The sequence below is a fragment of the Parasteatoda tepidariorum genome, chromosome 10, assembly GCF_043381705.1.
Source record: "Parasteatoda tepidariorum isolate YZ-2023 chromosome 10, CAS_Ptep_4.0, whole genome shotgun sequence".
Lineage (NCBI taxonomy): Eukaryota > Metazoa > Arthropoda > Arachnida > Araneae > Theridiidae > Parasteatoda > Parasteatoda tepidariorum.
In genome coordinates, this window is record NC_092213.1 from 7639231 (window position 1) to 7661300 (window position 22070).

General features: G+C 33.1%; 1 protein-coding gene across 1 annotated transcript in view; it reads left to right on the plus strand.

Annotated features, from left to right (window-relative positions):
* Positions 1-22070, plus strand: part of LOC107445338 (serine/threonine-protein kinase meng-po) — a 132871-nt gene that overhangs the window by 104991 nt on the left and 5810 nt on the right. The window contains exons 3-5 of the mRNA XM_043052308.2: positions 14783-15164; positions 17500-17765; positions 21350-21593. Of these exons, the coding sequence (XP_042908242.1) occupies positions 14832-15164; positions 17500-17765; positions 21350-21593 (843 nt within the window). The 5' untranslated portion in view covers positions 14783-14831. The remainder of the gene's footprint in view (positions 1-14782; positions 15165-17499; positions 17766-21349; positions 21594-22070) is intronic.

Genomic DNA, 22070 nt, shown 5'->3' on the forward strand with positions numbered 1-22070 from the left:
ATATATATATATATATATTAATTCAAAATGGTGGCGATTAAGTTGCAATATTGTTATGTTTGTATTGTTATTCATCACATTTTAGGTTGATATGTAATGAATATACATATGTTATCCAAAATTTATTATGACATAATGGCGAGTAACAATAAATATATAAATAAATATATAAATAAAATCTGCATTCTTAAAGAAAATTTCCAAAAAATATATTATTGTTTTAATAAATTGTCACATTTATGTGTATTATTGTTTCAATTAACTGTACTGTTAATAAAGATATTCCCTTGGGAAACCACTTACATTCACATTGATTAAATAAGCCAACACATTTCGACATAGAAGGAAAGAATGAAACAGCGGGAGGCAGCGTACCCAACCATACATTTAGAGTTGCCCAATAACCGGTTCATAGGTAACCGGTATCTCCTGACAGTCACTTCGCTTCTTATGCGCATGCGCTGGATCTTAGTACATATGATGCTCTGTTAAATTTGTGTATGTTGCTCACACTGTAAGTTGTTTATCTGGTATAGCATACCAAACCGAGAAGTTCCTCGCATTAGAGCTGGACTTCTCTTTTCTACATTCTTTGATTGAGCGGTCGGGTGGGTGACCACTTTGATCAGGCTGCGAAGGGATCTAGGGTGTGCGGTATGGGTCCTCATTAAAGTGTTCTACCGTAAAGAGCTTGACCAAAAAGCGGGGGAGCTATCCCCTTTGCAGAGGATCAAAATGGTGATGGCATGTCTTCGGATCATCCTCATGGATGTTTCCCAGACCATCGCGAATAGTCCATTGTGAGGTTCTAGTGCCACGTAAATAGAGCACTACTACTGTAATTATTATTACTTCTGACAGATAGTGAAATGATGTCTTGAATTAAAAGAAACGAAAAAAGCATAAAGCATTCCTGATACAGCTCGTTGTGAACCACAATTTCATGACCCATGGCATGATTGTGGCATTGCGCGTAAGCCGCCTTTACTTCCCAGACTGGTATCCATCTATCTGAAGCTGGATAGGGATCAAGCCGGAACTGGAGATCGAACATTAGTCTCTTACAATCAAAACTCAGGACCACTGAGCCATCGTGCTTGAGTCACGCATATTTTTAATTTGTCAAAAAAGAAACCAAACAAAACTCTCATTAATAGTGACAAATCAATAACTGAGCAAAGCCACAAAAAAGACATTATTGTAATCTGAAATTTCACTTTTGAAAGTGTTGGATGGATGAATTAAAAAACCCAAATCCTATTCGTCTGTCCGAGAAAACTGGATTGAGTTGAAAGGTGATTATGTGGAAAGTCTCATCCAGCAACCAAGCTGGCTTTAATGCTTTTTATACCAACTTCTACGAAAGTGGTTCGCTAGATTTTGATAGCAATTTTCTGTTTTCCTGACTAAATATATTAATTTATATGTTTAAACATGTAGACATTTTTGATTAGGACTTAAACTTAAACAGCTACTATATTTTCGAACATTTTGCAATAAAAACGTAGTTTTTATGAAATTTAAAATTTAGAAATTCTATGAAAAAAATTATTATATTTACATTATATATATTTTTATTCTCAATGAAAATAATAACAAAAAACATGCTAAATTATTTTAATAATTGTTACAATAAAAATTTAAAAAATTTCATAACCTACTGTTTTTATATTCATTATCATATATTTTTTACATCAATAGGGGCAACTTCGGATAACTATTTTTTGATTTCTCTGGATTTGCATTATAATTCAAAAATAAAATAAAGGGTATCTTTTTCTCATCTAAACTGGAAAAATGTGTTCAACTGTTAAACTACAGTTGAACAAATGTTAACCAAAACGTAGAAAAAAATGCTTTTAAGCTTCTAAAAACATTGAAATAAAAAATAAAATAAAAAGGATATTATTTATGAAGTAACATTTGCTAGTAATAGAAATAATAATAAGTCACAATACAGATGCGAAAAAACTTCCAAATTACCTTGTAAGGATAATACAATAATAATAACTAGAATATTCTGTTATTGAATAATTTTACGTTATTTCTCAAACTTTTGTTCACTATAACTCATTATTGATTAGAATTAATCAAGAATTTAATTTGTTGGATTTTGGCCAGCTTTACTTGAGTTTCTATCCTTGTGCGTTGATTTTGAAGAATTCATAAGAAAATTCAAAAAAATAAAAAGTTGTAGCCAGGGAAAATTTTCTACTCTATCACACGTCCACAGAATCATAACTGAAGATAAAATACATTTTAATGCAACATTAAGAAACATTTCTTACTACGCATTTAAAATAGAATTGATACGAAATTATTAAGTGAACACATAATTTTTAAAAATATAATTCATAAGAAAGTTTGAGTTTTCTCATATTACTTATGGGATTTCTATTTTTAACTAAAAAAAAAGTTATGTTTGTGACAGGTTGACCGAGCGGACTAGGGACCAATACTCAAGGAGTGTTCCTTGCTCTGTTATCAGAGTATGGAGTGTTCTGGTCCACGAATGTGGGCGTGGGTTCGAATCCCACTTCTGACTGGCATAATTTTTACTCATAATCATTTTTCTAACACAGACGGTTCAAAAATTTCATTGTGTCATTGAACGTGTTCACTTAAGAATGAGTTCTATTGTGATTTTTCACACTAAAAGTATTAAATAAAAAAACGTTTGGATGATAGTATTTTAAAAGTTGTTTTGCTAAAGAAAATTTGAATCGCTTAGAAACCATGAATGGATAACAAACCATGAACCTTCTGATTGGTATACATACATATAGTTCCCTCCTGATCACCGTAGTCAAGCATGTCTGGCTGCGTTCAGTCAGTGTTTTTAACCACTTTGATCAGCCTGCTTAGTTACCTAGGTATTGATCCTCATTAATCTGTTCTACCTGCTCGACTTCGCTTGCAGGTTGTCTGGATACCAAAGCAAGGGAGCACTTGCGATGGCATATCTTCGGATCTTGGTCAGGGATGTTTCCCAGACTGTCGCCAATAGCCCATTGTGCATTTCTAGTGCAATGTAAATTAAGTACTTACCAACCATAGTGAGTTCTATTGTGTTTTTTTCACAATGTATTGTTTAATTAAAAATTGTAAATTTTTAATATATGGGTAGTGGGATTCTTTTATTAAATATAGTAAATGGTTAATAATTGTATGGTGCTTTTTGCGCAGTTTTTGAGCAGAAGAAAATTCAATGCAAAAACTAGGTTTTCGCGTGGAATTTAAAATTCTAAATATTTTATATGTAGATAATTGTGATGAAATATTGGTTTGAACGATATATGCGTTATGGTATTTAAATTTGTTTAACAAAAAATCATATTCCATGCAAAAAATCAATTTCTGTAGTGAATTGTTTTATAATTTTTTCTCTAACATTGCATAAATTAAGTCTCATCTTATGAAGCGACAGCTTTTAATAAAAACAATTAAGGAAAAAAAGATATTTAGACGTTCAAGGAGAATCAATTTAATTATGAATAAAGGCCAATTAAGTATTCTACTTAATGAAGATTAAAGAAGTTTCATCTGAAGTTTATTCACTTAAAAGCTCTTAAAGAAGATGAAAAGTGTGTCTTTTTAAAAAGTAAAATGGAAACACCTAGCGTATTTAAAGTAATAGACTTATTTTTATTTTAAAATTACTTTATATTCGGAAAAAATCTTACCCAAATGAAAATTTATTACAGAGAGTTTTGGTTCGTTGTTTAGGAGGTTTCATTATCATTTGCAAAAATTATGTTTTTTTTCTTCTATTTTTAACTAGCAAATTTATTGTATTAAATTGGGATACTAATGAAATACAATTTATTTCCGCATCTGGATTAAATCCCACCTTCTTTATTCTATAAATATTCTTTTATATGCCGGCTAAAGTCAACCTACATGCTATGTAAATGAAATTTATTTTTCGATTTGTTATGTTTTCTGCTTCAACTTTCAATCTTTCCAAATCAACAAATCTTTTTTTAATTCATTATTTTATCAAATAAAAAAGAAGAGTATTTCCGTAATATCCCGTTGTTAGGGCCATGGAATTTAAGACTCCACAGTTAAATGACCAACGGCGTGATGGCGGCAATGAAGCCAGCATTGCGCTTTGGCCACTTTTGCCAACGCTTCGAAGCTGGATGGGATTCAAGCCGACACTGGGAATGGAACCTTAATTGTTCGTAATGAAAGTTTAAAAGTCTACAGCTGCTCATTTTACCAAATGCTAATCATAAAGATTGTCTCACATAAACGTAAAATGGGGTCGAGATAGCCTGGCTGATAGAGCGTTAGGCCCATGTCCGAGAGGGCGTGAATTCGATCCTTGCCGGCTGGATACTCCCCGTGTACTGTACGTGTATGGTGACTGGTGCACGCTAACTCTTTCGGGGCCACAAAGTCCTCCAAATTCCCACAACAAAGCAATACGTTTGGAGGTACTAGATCGAAGATTGATCGTGCTCTTTTTCAGGTCAAAATTGCGGGCTGCGGATGGATGGTGTGTGAAAAAAGTATCCATTGTTGGCAATGCTTTAAAGTTGGACCCCGGTGTTGGCATATGTTCTAAAGTCGAAGCAATAACTGTTTGTGAAACTTAGATATAGATAAAGGCTAAAAAAGGTTCCTCTCCCCAAAACGTGATGTGATGTATGGATGTATGAATGATCATCCTCAGGAATGTTTCTCAGACCGTCGCCAATAGTTCATTGCGCAGTTCTAGTGTGAACTGAGTAAAAGTATCAATACCAAATTACCAGTATCAGCTAAATATAAATAAAAAAACACAAATAAACCCATAAATTTATTACCATCTGTGAACTACCTTTTTACCATAGTGGTTGTATGGCAACAACATCATTCACCCTTTATATTGAACCCAACTCAGGACACTTATGCTTGTCAATCGGGATAAAAAAAAATTGTTGATAGTTTTTCTTTTTTTTGATTTTTCAGTTTATATAAATGTTTTAGTCTATTTCGAAGTAACTATTATGTTATAAATTAACTAAAGCTACAAATTTAACAGTGATCGCTTAATTCAATTCATTGCACCGATGAAGCGCATTATTAGCTGCAAAAGGCGACTTCAATTATAAACTTTTCTTCCTGAATTGGAAACTTTTATAGCTGCGTTTTGAAGTGCTCAATTTAACCCTTTGAATTATATGGGACTACGTTGCCCCTTTCATATATTTTTTCTGACGCTATAACTGCAAGTACGGTACTTTTATTTGCGTCACACTAGATCTGCACAATGGGCTATGGAAACTTTCCTGAGAATGATCCGCAGACAACATGCATACATCACATCCCTTTTACAGAACGACTCATTCACACACCATCCATCTATAAACAGATTGTAGTTTTGACTCGAACTATCATTCTTCCATCTAATAGTCCTTCAGATATAGATTTTTTATTCGGAACTTGGAGGACTTTGTGACCTGAACTGATTTAGAGGGCACTAGTCACAATTTTGTACACGTGGAGTCCTCGGCAGGTTGGAATCGAGCTCACGACCTAACAACCAGGCTATCCCGGCCGGGTATCATGATAAAATTACGACATTTACCAAATTTTATCACTTATTAAAAAAATCATATTTTATTGATAGTTTTACCAAATTCATTATCAAAACGCTTCGGTAAGAATTCCCGTGTTTTTTTAAGTTGCCATAGAGCCAAAAACACGCTAAATGTTACCATATTTCGGTAGATCTGACCATACTTTTTACTCAGTGTAGAGAGATTTATTTAAGAAGTTCGAAATAACTAAAGATTAATGATGATATTTTTCAAAGTATTATGGAATACGAGAGCGTTTGATTACTTGAAGAAATGAGGATTTACTTCGAGTTTAAGTTTATGTTTTATCTTTTTATGGTTTGACTTTTTCAATAGGTTTTTACGTTATAATTCTTTTATTTAAAACTTTAGCGACAAATGATCAGATATTTAATAATTCTATTGGTTTCGGTTTAAAGTTTCTTTAAAATATCCTGCAAGAAGTTTCTTCAAGATACAGATTTTTATCGTCAATTGAAAGAGTATTGTTAAGATATGAGTGATTAATAAAATTTCAATGTAGGAATAATTGGGGTTACTATTTTCTCGACATCTGGACCAGGGCTAAAGCTGGACAGAAGTACCCAGGCATATCTGGGAATTATCGAAAGATTATTTCATTCACTTTTTTTTAGAAATTAAAGCTATTTTTTAGAAATTACTCAGAATTTAAGATTACTAGGCCAGTTTTCTTCTCATGTAAAAAAAAATAAAGAAAAAGGTTTGCACAGATTCAATTAAGGGAGAGCTAGACAGTCCTTGAAATTGTTTTACAGGTTTTTGTTCAGATACTGCATGAATATTTGAAGATTTTATAACCGTCGTTGAACAGCCTATTGAACTTTCAGTTTACGACTACCAATGTTCGACTCAGTATCCTTGTAATTTTGAACCTAATCTGAACGCAAGGAACTTAATCCAATCTTAAGACAAGGGAACTCTTTTGGATCAAGTATTGGAAGAAGGTTGCTTCCATGGAGGAATTTTTATGGAACTAACCCGCATTTGCGAGACTCAGACAGGAAAAAGACGAAGAACTCCCACGGTTAGCCTGACGGTAAGGGGATTCTCACCCATGATCCGTCTACCACTGAGGATTAATTTTGACCTGAACTGGAGAACTATCAATCCCCAATTCAGTACCCCAAGAGGTATTGATTTGTTATGGGAACTTAGAGGACATTGTGACCCCGACAAATGCAACGAGCATTTGTCGGGGCACTTAATACACGGGGTTTCTTTCGCCAGGGGAATTCAAATTCACGCTCTCACGAAGATGAGCACGACGTTCCGGACCAAATTTTTATTGTGAAATATAATGAAGCGCGTAAGAGCTGTGGTGGCTCAGGGGCAAAGCGTTCGCCTTCCAATGAGGTGAACAGGGTTCGAGTATCAACGATGGCTGATCGATACGAATTCCGCGTCGCACCAACCCCAGTGCTGACGCAAAATATCATCAGTCGTAGGCGGATCTTGCCATCAGGCGAATTTCGAAGTTTTCCTCTCCATGTAGCGCAAATTCCAACAAGCGTCCTCCGCGACGGTGGGGAGATTTAATTATAGACTATAACAAACAAACAAAAAAAAATTTAGATTAAGAAAGAAAAGAAAATATAATGAGCAAAATTGATCTAAATATATTAACAGCATGATCTAAATATATTAACAGCCTAAATATATTAACAGCATGACTAGTGGTGTCCATTCATCGAATTCTATCAGAGATAAAATTCTGGAAGGGGAGTAATGTGGTGTAAATACAACTATAAATATTGAATACCAAATCACTAGTATATAAAACATGTCATCTTTCAATAATCAAAGGGTACCTCAAAATTCGAATCAAGTAAACATGTCTTATATACTAGAGATTTGGTATTTAATATTTATAGTGGTAGTTACACCACGAAGGCAAATTTCTCCCAATACTTGATCCGGGAGATCCCTTGTATTCTGGATTGGGTTCAAAATTACAAGGCTACGGAGTTAAACATTAGTAGTCGTAAACCCAAAAAACTGGATCGACTGTTCAACGGTTGTTATTGAAAAGACCGTAGCAGGAATATAGGATAACAACGTAGGCGACTGTTGAACATGATTACATGTTTAACAGTGGCGGTTCCCACTTTTCTTTTTGGTTTAAATGATTCAGTGATTTTTTTAAATTTTTTTGTGGAACCTCGGTCACATAAAAAGAATTTACTAGCAGCTAAGAATATAGTAACATAAAAAGAGACAACTAATAAAATTAATAATCACAAGAAACTGAAGCGGAATTTAAACTTTATGATATAAAGACTTCATTTGCTTCATAAGTGTTTCAAATCACTTTTATTTTCCTCATTCACGTCAGGCGAGTTTTAAGAATGGTTAAGAATGAGTTTTAAGAATCTTCATATTTTTTTAAACAAGTTTAAATAATAAAGAATTATTAAATAATAAAGAATAATGTGAAAATATTTAATATGAATAATAAAATATTTATGAATATGTTTTTCCTGCTTGCCTATGCTAAAAATGCTGCATTATGGTTTTCAAACAAAGAACTCTTATAAACGTTACGAATAGTAGTCAGAAGGGAATAGTAATTCTTTATTTTCGAATTTGGCTTTTTTTTTATTTCGAATTGAAAAGTTAGAGAGAAATGCATTTTAAATATTTTATAAATACATATTCTTTTCATAATTTATTCAATGTATGGTAAAAAAAAAGAACTATTATTTATTTTCGAAAAAAATGCTACTTTTTTTATTGGTATTTCGCATAAATACGTTCACTTAAAATTCGTAATCTTTTATTTTATAATGGTCGTTGAACAGGTGACCCAATTTTGAGTTTACGACTACCATTGTTCAACTTGTAATTTTGAACCCAATCTAGAAGACAAGGGAACTCCAGGATCAAGTACTGGGGGAAATTTCGCTTTCGTGAAGGACTTTTTTGGTGGAACTAACCTGCATTACATAGTGAGGGAAAAAACGAAAACCTCCCACGGTTAGTCTGACGGGAAAGGGACTCTAATCTATGATCCATCTTCCACTGAGGATATTTTTCATCAGCACTGTGGTCTGTGCGGAATTCGTATGAACCAACCACCGCTGAGTTTTGAACCCGGGTCACCATATTTTGGAGGTGAGCGCTCTATCCCCTGAAGCATTACGGCTTCATGAGGAATATTAAATAAATTATGGATTATTGATTGTATGTAAATATAATTATTACTGCTTTACAAAATCCTAACTCTTAAAACTCCTGCAATCCTGCCGCGGAACCCTAGGGTTCCGCAGAATATCTTTTGGGAATCGCTGAGTTATGGATGGGTATACATCTAGAATAGCGGCTAGGCTTGGATATTCTCAATGGCACAAAATAAGAGCATCTCACTTTGGTTAAAAGAGGGAGGAATGAGCATTGAATTCTAACAATATATACATAAGGAACTGTGGTTGTTCAGTGGATAAAGCGTTCACCTACCAAAAAGGGGACCCAGGTTCGAATTCCAGCGAGGACTGCTCGATTCGAATTCTGCACCCGGCTTGCACCGACCAGAGTACTGACGTAAAATATCCTCAATGGTAGACCAATCATGGATTAGAGTCCCCTTGCCACCGGGCTAACCGTAGGAGGTTTACGTAGTTTTCTCCCCATGTAGCTCAAATGCCGGTTAGTTATCATAAAAATGTCCTCCACGAGGGCAAAATTTCTCCCAATACTTGATCCAGAAGTTCCTTTTTCTTCTGGATTGTGCTGAAAATTATAAGGTTACGGAGTTGAGCATTAGTAGTCGTAAACCCAAGGCTGGGTCAGCTGTTTAATGACAAAAACACAGCAATCTATGAGCTGAATTTCGTTATTTTTGATAATCATTACGTCAAAAGATAAAAAATCAAGTGATTTTTTTTCAAGAGACGTGAGCTTTTATATTTTGACAAAATTGCTTCATCATTCCGAGATCTGAAATAATAAGTCTAAAATATTGGACAAAATTTATTCTTTTTATGCTATTTTTTTATCTGATTTTAAAACCGGGTGCTGAGTGTGCCAAGCAGTCTCCCAAAAGTTCAGTCCTAATAGTCATTGAGAATTTATGTGCTCAGATTAATTTTATTTTATGTTGTATTATCTAATCAATTGTGTAATTAAACCCCAATGCTTTTGGTGAAATTCGTATCCTCAAACAAGTGAAGATGGCAATTTTTTTTCTCCTTTGACAAGATGTTTGCTCCGTGCTTTCTCCAAAAAACGTTTTCGCCAAAATCGTAGAAAATTTCATGATATTTAATTCTCCCTTCTTCTAAATTTTGACGAGAAATGAAAATAGTTTTACAAATGCAGAATTAAATTCGCAGTTTTGAAAAACTCATTCCAGACTTATAGGAAAACTTCACGAAAATCGAACTTAAATATTTTGAGAAATACTATTAAATCGATAAAGATTCAGAACTTCAAAAATTAATAAGTCAGTTTCATGCTTTATTCCGTTTGTAAGATATTTCATGTTAATAAAGAATAATCTATTCATATCAATATCGTACATATATTTATACATAAGTGAAAGCCGGATATAAACTTACGTTTATATCACTATATATTATATTAATTATATATAATGTTACAGAAAATCATTATCCATTAATATTATTTGGTTTTAATATATAGATATTATATACTATCCACAACAGTTTTATATTGCATTCGCTTTTCAAGATATTACACCTTAATAAAAAATCTATTCACATCAATATCATACACACATTTATGCATAAGTTGAAATGGATATAAACTTATGCTTATATCAATATATATTATATTATATTATATTATATTATATTAAATAATAATAATATTGCATAATATAGGTTAAATAAAATAATAAAAACATATGCCTTTTATTGTTTCCACTAATCAACTACTGAAAAATATTTATTCTATCGTATAAACATCACAAAGGTTCTAAATTCCAAATATCTTAAAATCAAATACCCTTAGACGCTAATGATTTCAATAGATANTATCATATTATATCATATTATATTATATTATATTATATTATATGTTGTATACAACAGTTTTATGCTGTTTTTGTTTCTCAAGATATAGCATCTTTAAAAAAAATCTATTCACATCAATATCATATATATATTTATACGAGAGCGAAAACCGGATATAAAGAAGAAAATAAATATTTGCTTGAAGAAGTTGCATAATACCAGGATGATATAATAATATTTTCACCATATCGAGAAAAATATGGGATGGTACGATAATAGAAAAAATAAAACTAACGTTTTACTGAAACATCCATCAGTGTATGTTTCAGTGAAAGCAATCAAGAAATAAACTCTGCAGATCTGTAAAGTTTATTGGCCATAAATGTTAGAGGAGTGAGATGCTGTAAAACTGCATTTTGTTTGTTGAAATTGTAAGGATAGTTTACTTTGCAGTTCGTTTATTTCTTTCTCCAGAAAAGTATCATTTCCGGATCAAAAAAGGCATCGGAAATCCCATTTCTTGAATGAAACGACGCCTAAAAAATAGCCAATTTTCTCCTTGGCGAAGCAATTTATTTGGAAGCATTTTCAAAAGAACAAAATATAGAGATAAAGTCACATTTTTTACGTTTCAAATAGCAGTAAGTCTCCATCCTTTTTAGGAGCTTTTTAAAAGTGCTTTTTGTTCAAATATAAATCTTTCCTTTTTTAGTAAGTCTTGACAATTTAATTATATTTTAAAAGCGCGTGTCACACACACAAGGCATTTTTTTAAAAAATTTAAGTAATTTTTGGCCTCTGAGAAAAAAAAACAGATTTAGTTGGGTTATTCATAACAAAGTTATAAAATAAAAGTAGCGTGTAGTTATTTAAACGTTTTGTTCTAGGTTATTTTATAGTTTTTATGGGTTGAAGCTGTTGTCACGTTAATAGTTATTATTAGAGTGAGTATTTACAAGAAAAAGCTTTGTAATATCTGCAACTGAATTTGAAACATATCCTTTTTTTTATTTATTACAAACATAGGAAATGTAATACTTTATGAAAGAAAAATGAACAAATTATTCAACTGAAACGAAATTTATTCATTCAATGTAAAAATAAATATTTCGACAAAGACAAGTATGAGGGTAAAAAAAAAATGACATGCCTCGCATTCATTAGTTTAAAATAGTAACCGAATATTTTTTTATAAAATGATCTTTACGAGGGTTAAAAATAGTTGCCAGCTGTAGTTTTAATTTTTTTATCAGCATAGAATAAATTATTCGCTTATAGCATAGTTAAATAGTAGGTTTATAATTCATACTAACAGCAAAAACATTCTGCGAAACAGTGCATTGATTTTTTTAAAACTAAGCAAATTTTTAAAAGGAAAATTTTTTTTATATATACGACTAAAGCAATCGAACTATTTAATAAAAAAATGAATTAAAAAAACAAAATAGTTTTCCATTAATTGTATCCGAAGAACAAAAAGAAAAATATTTAATAATATAGGATTTATGTATAATTATAATATTGTTTAGATTTTATGTTGCTATTGAAATGCACAATGTTTTAAACTAGAGCGTAACAAAAATATAATATACTACATAACAATAAAAATTCGAAGCTTTATACAAAAAAAGGGAGTTAAAAATTTTCTTCAAATAATAAAAGGGGAAAATTTTTTAAATGTTTTCTCAAAACCGCATTTAATGGACGTACAAAAAATGCACCTTTTACGACATTCTTTGTTAATCGACGTTTACTTGAAATGTTAATCGCAGCTGAGACTCCATTATCTTTCGACATTCCTTTCAAATTGTAAATATTTGATCTGGTTTCTAATTAAAGAAAAATCCTTCCGTTGTCATGGTAACTGGAAATACGTCCGGGAATTTGTCTTCCCCGTTTGTTTTTTCCCCTCTTTCCTACTTCAAATTTTGATCCAGGAAAATAAACAGGAACATAAATTACCTTTACTTTATCAAACAATCTGAGAGATGCTATTTATAGCCCGGGTGAAATAAAAAAAATTTTTACGTCTAATTATCGTGAAAAAAATCGTCATTACTGAAATATGATTTTGAATTTGTAGATATGATGGAAAGTGCTAGAAGTAGCTGACGGAATGGATGTTAAATTATTCCTATTTTTCAATGGGTGGAGGGGATTTGATAGCTTGAAATTGCACTTTTATTATTTATTTATTTACTATTTTCTTACATTCTGTATACTTTCTTTAAAATTTGGCAATGCACGAATACATTAAACTTTTTTCATTTCCTCAGAGTTATAAAGTATTCCATTTTTCCCAGAAATCGCCTTTTGAATTTCTGAAACATATTTTATTTGCTATAAAAGGAAAAGCTTCGAAATAAATGTAAATGTTTGTGAACAAAAACTCAATATAAATGTTGATTTAATTTATCAATAAGTGCAAAAAAGGCCTATGACATGTTTAAATTCGGATCTTCAAATCAGTCATCTGTAAAATGGAGACTACAAGTTTGAAAAAATAGATAGTTTTACTTATTTAGGAGCAGAATTTAATGACAATGATTTAACCTCAGAAATGCACAAACGAATCACTGATACGAACAGATGTTTTTAGTCTCAAAATATATTTAAGTATAGTTTTCTAAAGTTAAAAACTAAATTTCTTTTTTTATAAATTACTTATAAGATATGTTTTATTATATGAATCTGAGAAATGGGCGCTGACCTCAAGAGATGAGGAGGCATTGGTCATTTCCGAGAGGAAAATCCGGAGAAGTATTTTTTGCGGAACTCAGTTTGGTGAATTATGGCGATGGCAAACAATATTTAGAATTATATAAAATATTTAAACAGCATCATGTCATGAAATCTCCAAAAGATAAAATGGGCCGGAATTCAGGAGGACCGAAACTGCTGGAAACTATTTCCAGACATTCTACATTAATAACTATATCTAGAAATAAACTTAGACATTCTGAAAACTGGAAGACAGTCGCCAAAGAATAGATTTCTGAGAAGGCCAGGGCCCACCCAGGGCTGTTGTTCCACCGACGAAAGAGGCATTTGTTGATTTTGGATACTATTAGAGCAAAGTGGGGCAAGACCGGATAACTAAGAATCGAAGGCTTACTGGTGCTAAAATATCTGACTCAGAAATTGTCAGATTTGATTAAGTCAATTGTTAATTAATCAAATTGTTTGCAAAACAACGCACAAAAATTGTTTGCAAAGCAACTTTTTTTGATAGCTCATTTGTTTTTAACTTTCTTTTTCCCTTGATATGCTAAATAGTTCTAAATTGTACGGTGATATACGCTTGCAGTGCCCGGCAAATTGAATGACACTGAATTTGGATTGCACCACAGGTTTTACAGTGTAGGGGGTAGTAGGGCAATCCCGAGTAGCTAAGATTAAAAAGCCTGCGGGATCTGAACTGCTTGACCCAAAAAATGTCAGACTTGATGAATATACTTATTCTATAGTTACGTACAATGCGTCAAAAAAAAGGATCAACCTGAGTAACTTTTGATCTAAAGATCAGATGTTCACGTTCTTGGTCTCATTCTTAATTTTTCGACGAGATGACCTCAAATATGCTAATTATTTAGGGCAGACGATGTTGTAAATTACAAAATAATACGCAAAAAGCGCACTTTTTCTGAATAAACACACCTTTTTTTCCCAACGGATTCAGATTTCTAACCCCCACGGTATGGAGGGTAGCCGCAATCTGGGAAATATAGTCACTGTAGTTTGATCAAGAGAGTGATTCAAAGTTTGGACTTTTTAAAGTTAATTTCAGTTTTTGCGTATTTCACCATATCTCGAGAACTGTTCAAACAAATGTTAAAATTTTTGCACGCAATTATAAAAGTTTGTTTGTCATTAAATTCACAGACATTAAATTTACAGACATTAAATTTACAGTGAGTGCTAAAAAATTACAAAAATTAATTATTTCGAAATAATTGGGGGAAAAATGGTACAGTAACACAGTTTTACACGCAGCAATACAGTTGTTTTTTTTTGTTGTTTGATGGTGTGGAAACTGTATATTTAGGAGAAAAGAAATTCATCAATAAAAGTGAACTAGACTTCGTATATTTTTATGTTACAGATAGATATCCTAATTTATTTTGTCCTCATATTAAAGTTTTTACAAATTGCCTCTTCTTTTATGAATTAAAATGCGGAAAGTCTCATCACAACTTAACATTTTCTCTCTCTTTTTCACAGATCATGTTGTTCTCCAAGATTGGTATTTAAGCATTACATTTACATCAGAATGGCTTCCAAGCGTCTTTGCAGCATTCACAAGATCCGGGAAATACAGTTGCCGCTCCTGGAACTGCAGGACCAATATGATGTCATCCGGGAGATAGGATCTGGTGACTACGGAAAAGTTATGTTGGCCGTTCATCGGGACACCCAGGCTAAAGTAGCCCTTAAGGCTGTCCCCAAAGCAACGACCACACTCAAGGACTTTCTCATTGAATTCCACTATTGTTACTTTTTATCTCCTCATAATAATATTCTTGATACATACGATGTTGCGTTTGAAACCGTAGAGCACTACGTCTTTGCACAAGAAGTGGCGCCCTATGGTGATGTATGGCAGGTAAGTGACGCAGATTAGACTATAGTTTATATGGCACACGTGGTTGTTACTTATTCTGTGATTTGTCTCCATAATATGAGAGCTATCATGCCAAAACTACAAGATTGTTTACTTGACATGGTTTTTCGAAGCCCTTTCGCCAAAGAAATAGAAAAGCCATGGTTAGAGTGCCTTACACTTGAAGCAAAGCTATGATTTTAAATTATATATCCCATTTTACAGTGAAGAATATCTGCTCATTAGAACGGACAAATAACTAAAATATTTTGAAAGTTAATAAACATTTTTCTAAAAAAAACGCCAATTTGGCGAAATTTTTCAACTTTGAGAAAAATGATCAAAATCATTGCCTTATTCTCATTGTTTTGCAAATTTTTATGAGCCTAGATAAGGCAGCATTGGAGTAAGTTTTAAAATATTAAAAAATTAAACCATAAATGCTTTTTATTTTCTCAAAAGTGTGGCTTTTCTTCATATTGGCGTTTATGCACCATTTTCAGAATAAACACAGAGATTGTTATTTAAAGATAAACTAAAGTTGAACTAAAAGTCATGAGTAATTGTTTCAAACTTACAGCAATTATAATTGTTTGATTTTGCTCACGATCTGATTGCGAGTCATAGTGGCTCAGGGGGTGGAGCGGTCACCTCCCAATGAGGTGACCCGGGTTAGTATCCCAGCGATATTTGGGATTCTAAACTACGAATTCCGCACCCTGCTCACACTGACTACAGTGCTGACGTAAAACATCCTCAGTGGTTGAAGAATCGTGAGTTAGAGTCCCCTTACCATCAAGCTAATCGTGGGAGATTTTCGTACTTTTCCTCTCCTGGCAACATAAATGCTGGTAGTTCCATCAAGAAGTCCTCCATGAAGGCAAATTTCTCCCAATTCCTAATCCAAGAGTTTCCTTGTCTTCTGGATTAGGTTCAAAATTACAAGGCTATGGAGTTGAGCAATGGTAGTAGTAAACTCACAATTGGGTTGGCTGTTCAACGACTGTTATAAAATATAAAATATGATCTGTTTGCAATCAGATCAAATAGTTAGTATTGTTGATTCATATAAAATGGGAGGAATAGAAAGCTGAATCATTCCCTGTGAGAAGCAGGCACTCAAAAATGTTTTCTTGAAAAGCGTGTTGATTGTTGGGGCTGTTACAACCCACCTGATTCATTCTCTTTTCCCAAAAGTAAAACTTTTAAAATGTCAAAATCAAACTGTTATTTGAGATTGTTTAATCTCCAATAATTTTTAAAAACAGTTGCCGACATCCGTACTATGTTTGCACTGGCTTTTAGATTTAGGTCTTAATAATTGAAGGCTTAGTTGTATTAAATGTTTTGTTTAAAGATTTGTTTTAAGGTGAGTCGTTATACCAATAATGCTAAAACTGATCTTTTTTATGTAGCTTTTTTCAGCAGCATCTAAACATGATATTTCTTTAGTTTTTTACACATAATATTTAGAAGTTACAAGTTTACACTGTGATAACTGTTAATGCATAACTTTGGCAAAAATTGTTTTCAAAAATTATGAACTGTGAACTTTTAATTTTTTAAAAAGTTTCATCAAAATTCTCTCATAACCCAATAAGTATTCCTGTTAACGTTAAAACATTATCACCGAATACAACTGCTATAATCTCAAACATTCCCAAATAATTTCAAAGCAAAATCATAAGTAGTTTCTTAGAAAAGTGGTGCGTCGAAAAATGTGAGTTTTAGCGTTTTAGCATTATTGATATGTGCCCTACCGACTCCCCTTTTAAAGCTTCTGAAAAAAAGGGACTTGAAGTTAAATAAAACTAAGACAAGATCAGTTTCATCATTATTGATATATGCTATACCGACACCCCTTTTAAGGCTTCTGAAAAAAAGAGACTTGAAATTAAATAAAACTAAGATAAGGTCAGTTTTAGCATTATTGATATATGCCATACCGACTCCCCGTTTAAAGCTTCTGAAAAAAAGAGACTTGAAGTTAAATAAAACTAAGATGCTTTGATGTATCGATACTGATATAGATGATAAAAGTTGCATTTTAATTGCATTGTAATATCTATTTTTAAATGTATTATCTTAGTATTTAAAATGTTAAGCCCTTGTAAATAAAAATAAATTAAATGTGTCACTCATAGTAAATTTAAAAATCAAATTATTTTTTTAATCTTAAATATAAGGAATGCATTTTTTCATGGGAAAAAAATTAAAAGTAATAATTGCAAAATGTCGTTATAATTTATATCGAAAATGATAATATTCTATATGCTAGAACAATACTTCCCTGTTTTGGTTAAATGTATGTAATTACTTTATTTTTTATAATTAATAGGTCATTGAGAAAGCTGGTGGCATGGAAGAAAATGACCTCAAAATTGTCATTCGTCAAATCGCATCAGCACTGGAGTTTATGCACAGTAAGGGTTTGGTGCACAGGGACATGAGGGCGGAGAATATGCTGATCTTCGCCGAAGATTTCTCAAGGGTCAAACTGACTGATTTTGGTCTCACAAGACGAACAGACACACTGGTGAAGAAGAGGACGAGGTCCTTGCCAACCTGTCCACCAGAAATCTGGGAAGCAGTTCACTTAGAAGGGTATACATTTATGTACTAGTGCTTGCTTATGAAGAACTATATCGAGTCATTTTTGTTTCTATCTTCTTCAAAAACCTGGCTCTATGCCTGCAAGACAGCAAGTTCCATTCGTTTTAAAACATTCACTGCGAATCAGTTTAGTTTCCACTCGTAAAGTACACCACAAATGAGAGTTTAATCGAGTAATTTATTTGTAGTCAACTAATAAACTGACTATGAGTACATGCGTTGAGCCTGAACACCATACATCCACTATGTATATCAAATGTTCATTGTTTGACCCCTGCAGAACCTGCTGGGGGAGAAAAAAGCACTCGCTTCCACGGGATCACCCTCTTCGGGAATATTCGTACTAGCGAGTATATATACGTATTAATGTGACGCGTAAAACGAGAATGCCGTATTAAGACCTGTAATCCAGGGCCATTAGTGTCAGGAAGGTTTCAGGAAGGTTGACGCAGTGGGCCGTTAGGAGAGCATCACGCGATAGCGGCTCTGAAGGATTTGATGATTATTTTGTAAGAGCTCATCAACAACATACTTGATGCACCTAATTTTTTGCAACTATGTTTAATTAGAACAGAAGTCGAATATGAAATTGGCTTAAAATTTGCTTGAAGGAGTTACTTCATATGACGCCACAGCGTTCGATATGGGCAAAACTTAACCTAGCAGTTATGGCTAGGTGTAACAAGCTCATTAAAAACATAAATATTCGCTTATAATTCGCTTAAAGTCATTATTTCATAGAGTTACTCGGCCTTCGAAGAATAACCTTAAAAGAGTGAAGTGTTTGTAGAATAAGATATGTAATATTTTATCGAACTAAACATGTATTTTAAAATGGCTTTTCTTATTGGCAAATATTTTATTTTAATTTAAATGATTTACTAATGATTACTAATGATTTACAATGCTGCAGTGATTATTTTCAGAAAGTGTTACTGACAAAATGCCAATGCATTGAAGAAAATAAGCTGGCTATGCAAAGATGCAAGCAGCGTCCTTATCGTTGTCATCTATCCAAACAATTCTTACGATAGTTAGGTAGCTGACACAACTCTTCTCTTAACTTTCATCTCTTTCTCCCCTCACGACATTCTTATAACTCAAAATGCAACCAACCAACACGTGTTCTGAAACTGAATTCAGAATTCTTTCCTGTTCGTTCATCAAATTCAAAAATGTCTCCTCTTTTCTTCAGTGTCGCTGAATTTGTTATTTGTAAATGATTATTAGCAATTTTAACTAATCATTTGTTTTGATGAATGTTAAAAAATTTTCCTGTTCAACTATTTAAATGTATTAAAATCCCAATTGGAGATTTGCCTCTTTCAGATAAATGACAGGATCCGCGATTTATTCCATGGATCTTGCACCTTTTTTGTCATTATTTTCCCTTTTGTTTTTTCATCATTAGATTTTGCTTATAACGCCGCTTGATTTCGTTACTTTAAATGAGTAACATCAATAGGCTTTGTTGGACGCAAACCAGCTTTCGGCTCCTGCGTCCCTAAACCAAAGGATTAATAGACGAAGACAGCTAGCCTCTATAGACATAATATAAGCCGATCCCCCTGAGGTTCAGTGGTATCCCTGTAGATGAATGAAAAATCAACAAGTTCATCAACAGCAAATAGAAGTTCTTGAAACAAGTTTACAGCCTCCTCTCCTCTCAACCACTACAGGGGTTGTGGAGAAGAAGATAAGTTTTTTCTTTTTATTCGATATTGCTTTTTCTGCTTTTTACTCTATCGATAAATAGTACTGTTCTATTAATTACGATACTTCTTTGAGAATACATTTACATCATCCACGTTGATTAAATCTCTAACACATTTAACATCGAGAGAAAGAATGAAGTGGGGATACGGCAAGCAGCGTACCCAACCATGCATGTAAAATCATCCAACAACCGTTTTATAGAGGACGTATGGTTTGCCTAAAATAAGAACTCCTCCAGACATTCGTCTGGACCTGTGGCAGTGACTATGGTAACGAGGTTTGACTATTTCAAGTAGGGGTGCGGGGTCACTTATTTGGAGTGGTTTCGGCTCCGGTCGGTGAGAGAAAGGGAATCTCTTTCTTCTTTCTATTGTGTTAGTCAGTTACCCTCACTTAAATGCGCCATTCTTGTTTCCTTAGCACCAGACGGTCTCAGACTTTGTGACGAGAGGAGTTCTTAGCTTTGACAAACTATACCTCCTGACAGTCACTTTGCTTCTTATGTGCATGCTCTGGATCTTAGTACAGATGAAGCTCTGTTAAATCTGAATATGTATGCTAGTGAATCAACTTGAATATACTAGTAAATCTTCTGTTATGCTAGTAAATCAACTTGAAAGTTGTTTTACTAGTATAACATTCCTCTCCGAGCAGTTCCCAGCTTCAGTTACGGTTTCAAAGAGTTGAACTTTTTCTCCTTTCTATATTCTATGTCTAAACTCTTCCTTCAACTCATACATTCTTCTGTGTATCGAAATGTTCCAAACGTTTCCAATGGATTCTTCGATTAGAACTCTAATTGATACCAAAATATATTCTTCATGTTAGTGTAAAGTGAAGCATTTCTGAAAAAGCCTTTCTGATCATGGAGGCTAAGGCTCCACGATTTCATGACCTACGGCATGAGGAGAATATTACACACCGATTACTTTTACTGATCAAATATTTCCCCTCGTTTTTTAATGATATGGTGGGATGATATGATTCGTCTTAGCAACATATTATGGTTTCTGTAGAATCAAACAATATGGTTAAAAGCTTCTAGCAGTACATAGAATTCAATAGTTTTATTTTATTTTTAACACTAGATTGCCTAAGGAAGTCATTTTGACTGCTTTTAATTTCAATTAGAAAAACAATGATGTACATAATGACACGATTTCTTAGAATTTTGTGACTTTTTGTACAAAATATAATTTTTTCTATTGTTAATATTTACTAATAACTTGCTATATAACTGTAAATAATGTGGAAAATGTTAAAAATTAATTTTAAACAAATTTATTTACGCATTCAAAATCCAGTCATTTTGACTGCTTTTGGGCAATATAGGTATATACTAATTTTCCGTCCTTCTAGTGTTAAGTGTATTTTTTGTGTATATGTTACCGTCAATGGCCGAAATCAATAGACTGTCAACTTTCGCCAGTAAATGTCAATAATCACATAGTAACTTTTCTGAATGTACGAAATATTTGTTATATCCGACTTGACATTAATTTATTCGTTGATATTATTATATTTATTCTATATTTAAAACATCTACTGAGATAGATTAGGAGAAACATCTGTGTTCGGAGTACCGGTTAAATGCATTCAGTGGCACTTGACCTTATAGAAGCATTGATGTAGGGCATACCGGGCTAAAGAATACCGGGCAATGGCACTAAACATTAAAAAACATAAGAGTAGCGTATGCGGGGGAAATATATATATTGGGCAGTAGCACTTGACTAGACCTAGTATATATTTCGGACCAAAGCGACTATGTGATTGTCAACATTCACCGGTGGAAGTCAACAAGCACTATTTTCGGTCATTCGCAGTAATATATATGTTGTTTTTTTTAATTTTGTCAGGTACACAGTAGAAATCGGTTCAGATGTTTGGCAGATGGGCATGTTCATCTTTGCTGGTCTCTTGGCCAGGTTTCCATGGGAGAAAGCTGATATCACCGACTCAAGATTTTCAGAATTCGTCCAGTGGCAAAAGAGGAAGATAACGAGGACACCCAAAGATTTCAGAAAGTTCACTCCTCGCCTTCATCGACTATTAAGGAGGCTAATGGATCCAAAACCTTCAAAGCGATACGAAATTAAAGAGGTAACAGACTAGAACTTAATTCGAAATTATTTTACGAACAACAGAGTTAACAATTTTTAGAGACTTAGAATGATTAAGTAGCCTGAGCAAATAAACTTAGACGGTTGCCTAAATTACAGGACCTAAGTATGTAGTAGATCCAGTGAGTTGGACACAGAGAAAAAAACATGGCCGATCATAAAATTATTGCTTTCAAAGCGTAGAAAACTGCATATTTTTAAAATTTATAGTATTATCCTTTCAAATTAATGTTAAAGTTACATTGAAAAAAAACAGAGGTTGAACTGTATGGGAAAAAACTTACTATTCTGAACTATTGGCGAGATTTAGTCAAAACTTGGCGTTTAAACGCAAATCATGTTGCTATCTTTTTAGCATAGTCATTTTTTTTGTTGTTATTATTCACTTTATGGGGGAACTGACGTACATTGGTCATATAGGCCTTCATATTCTCCTGATCTTAATCTTTGCGGAGCA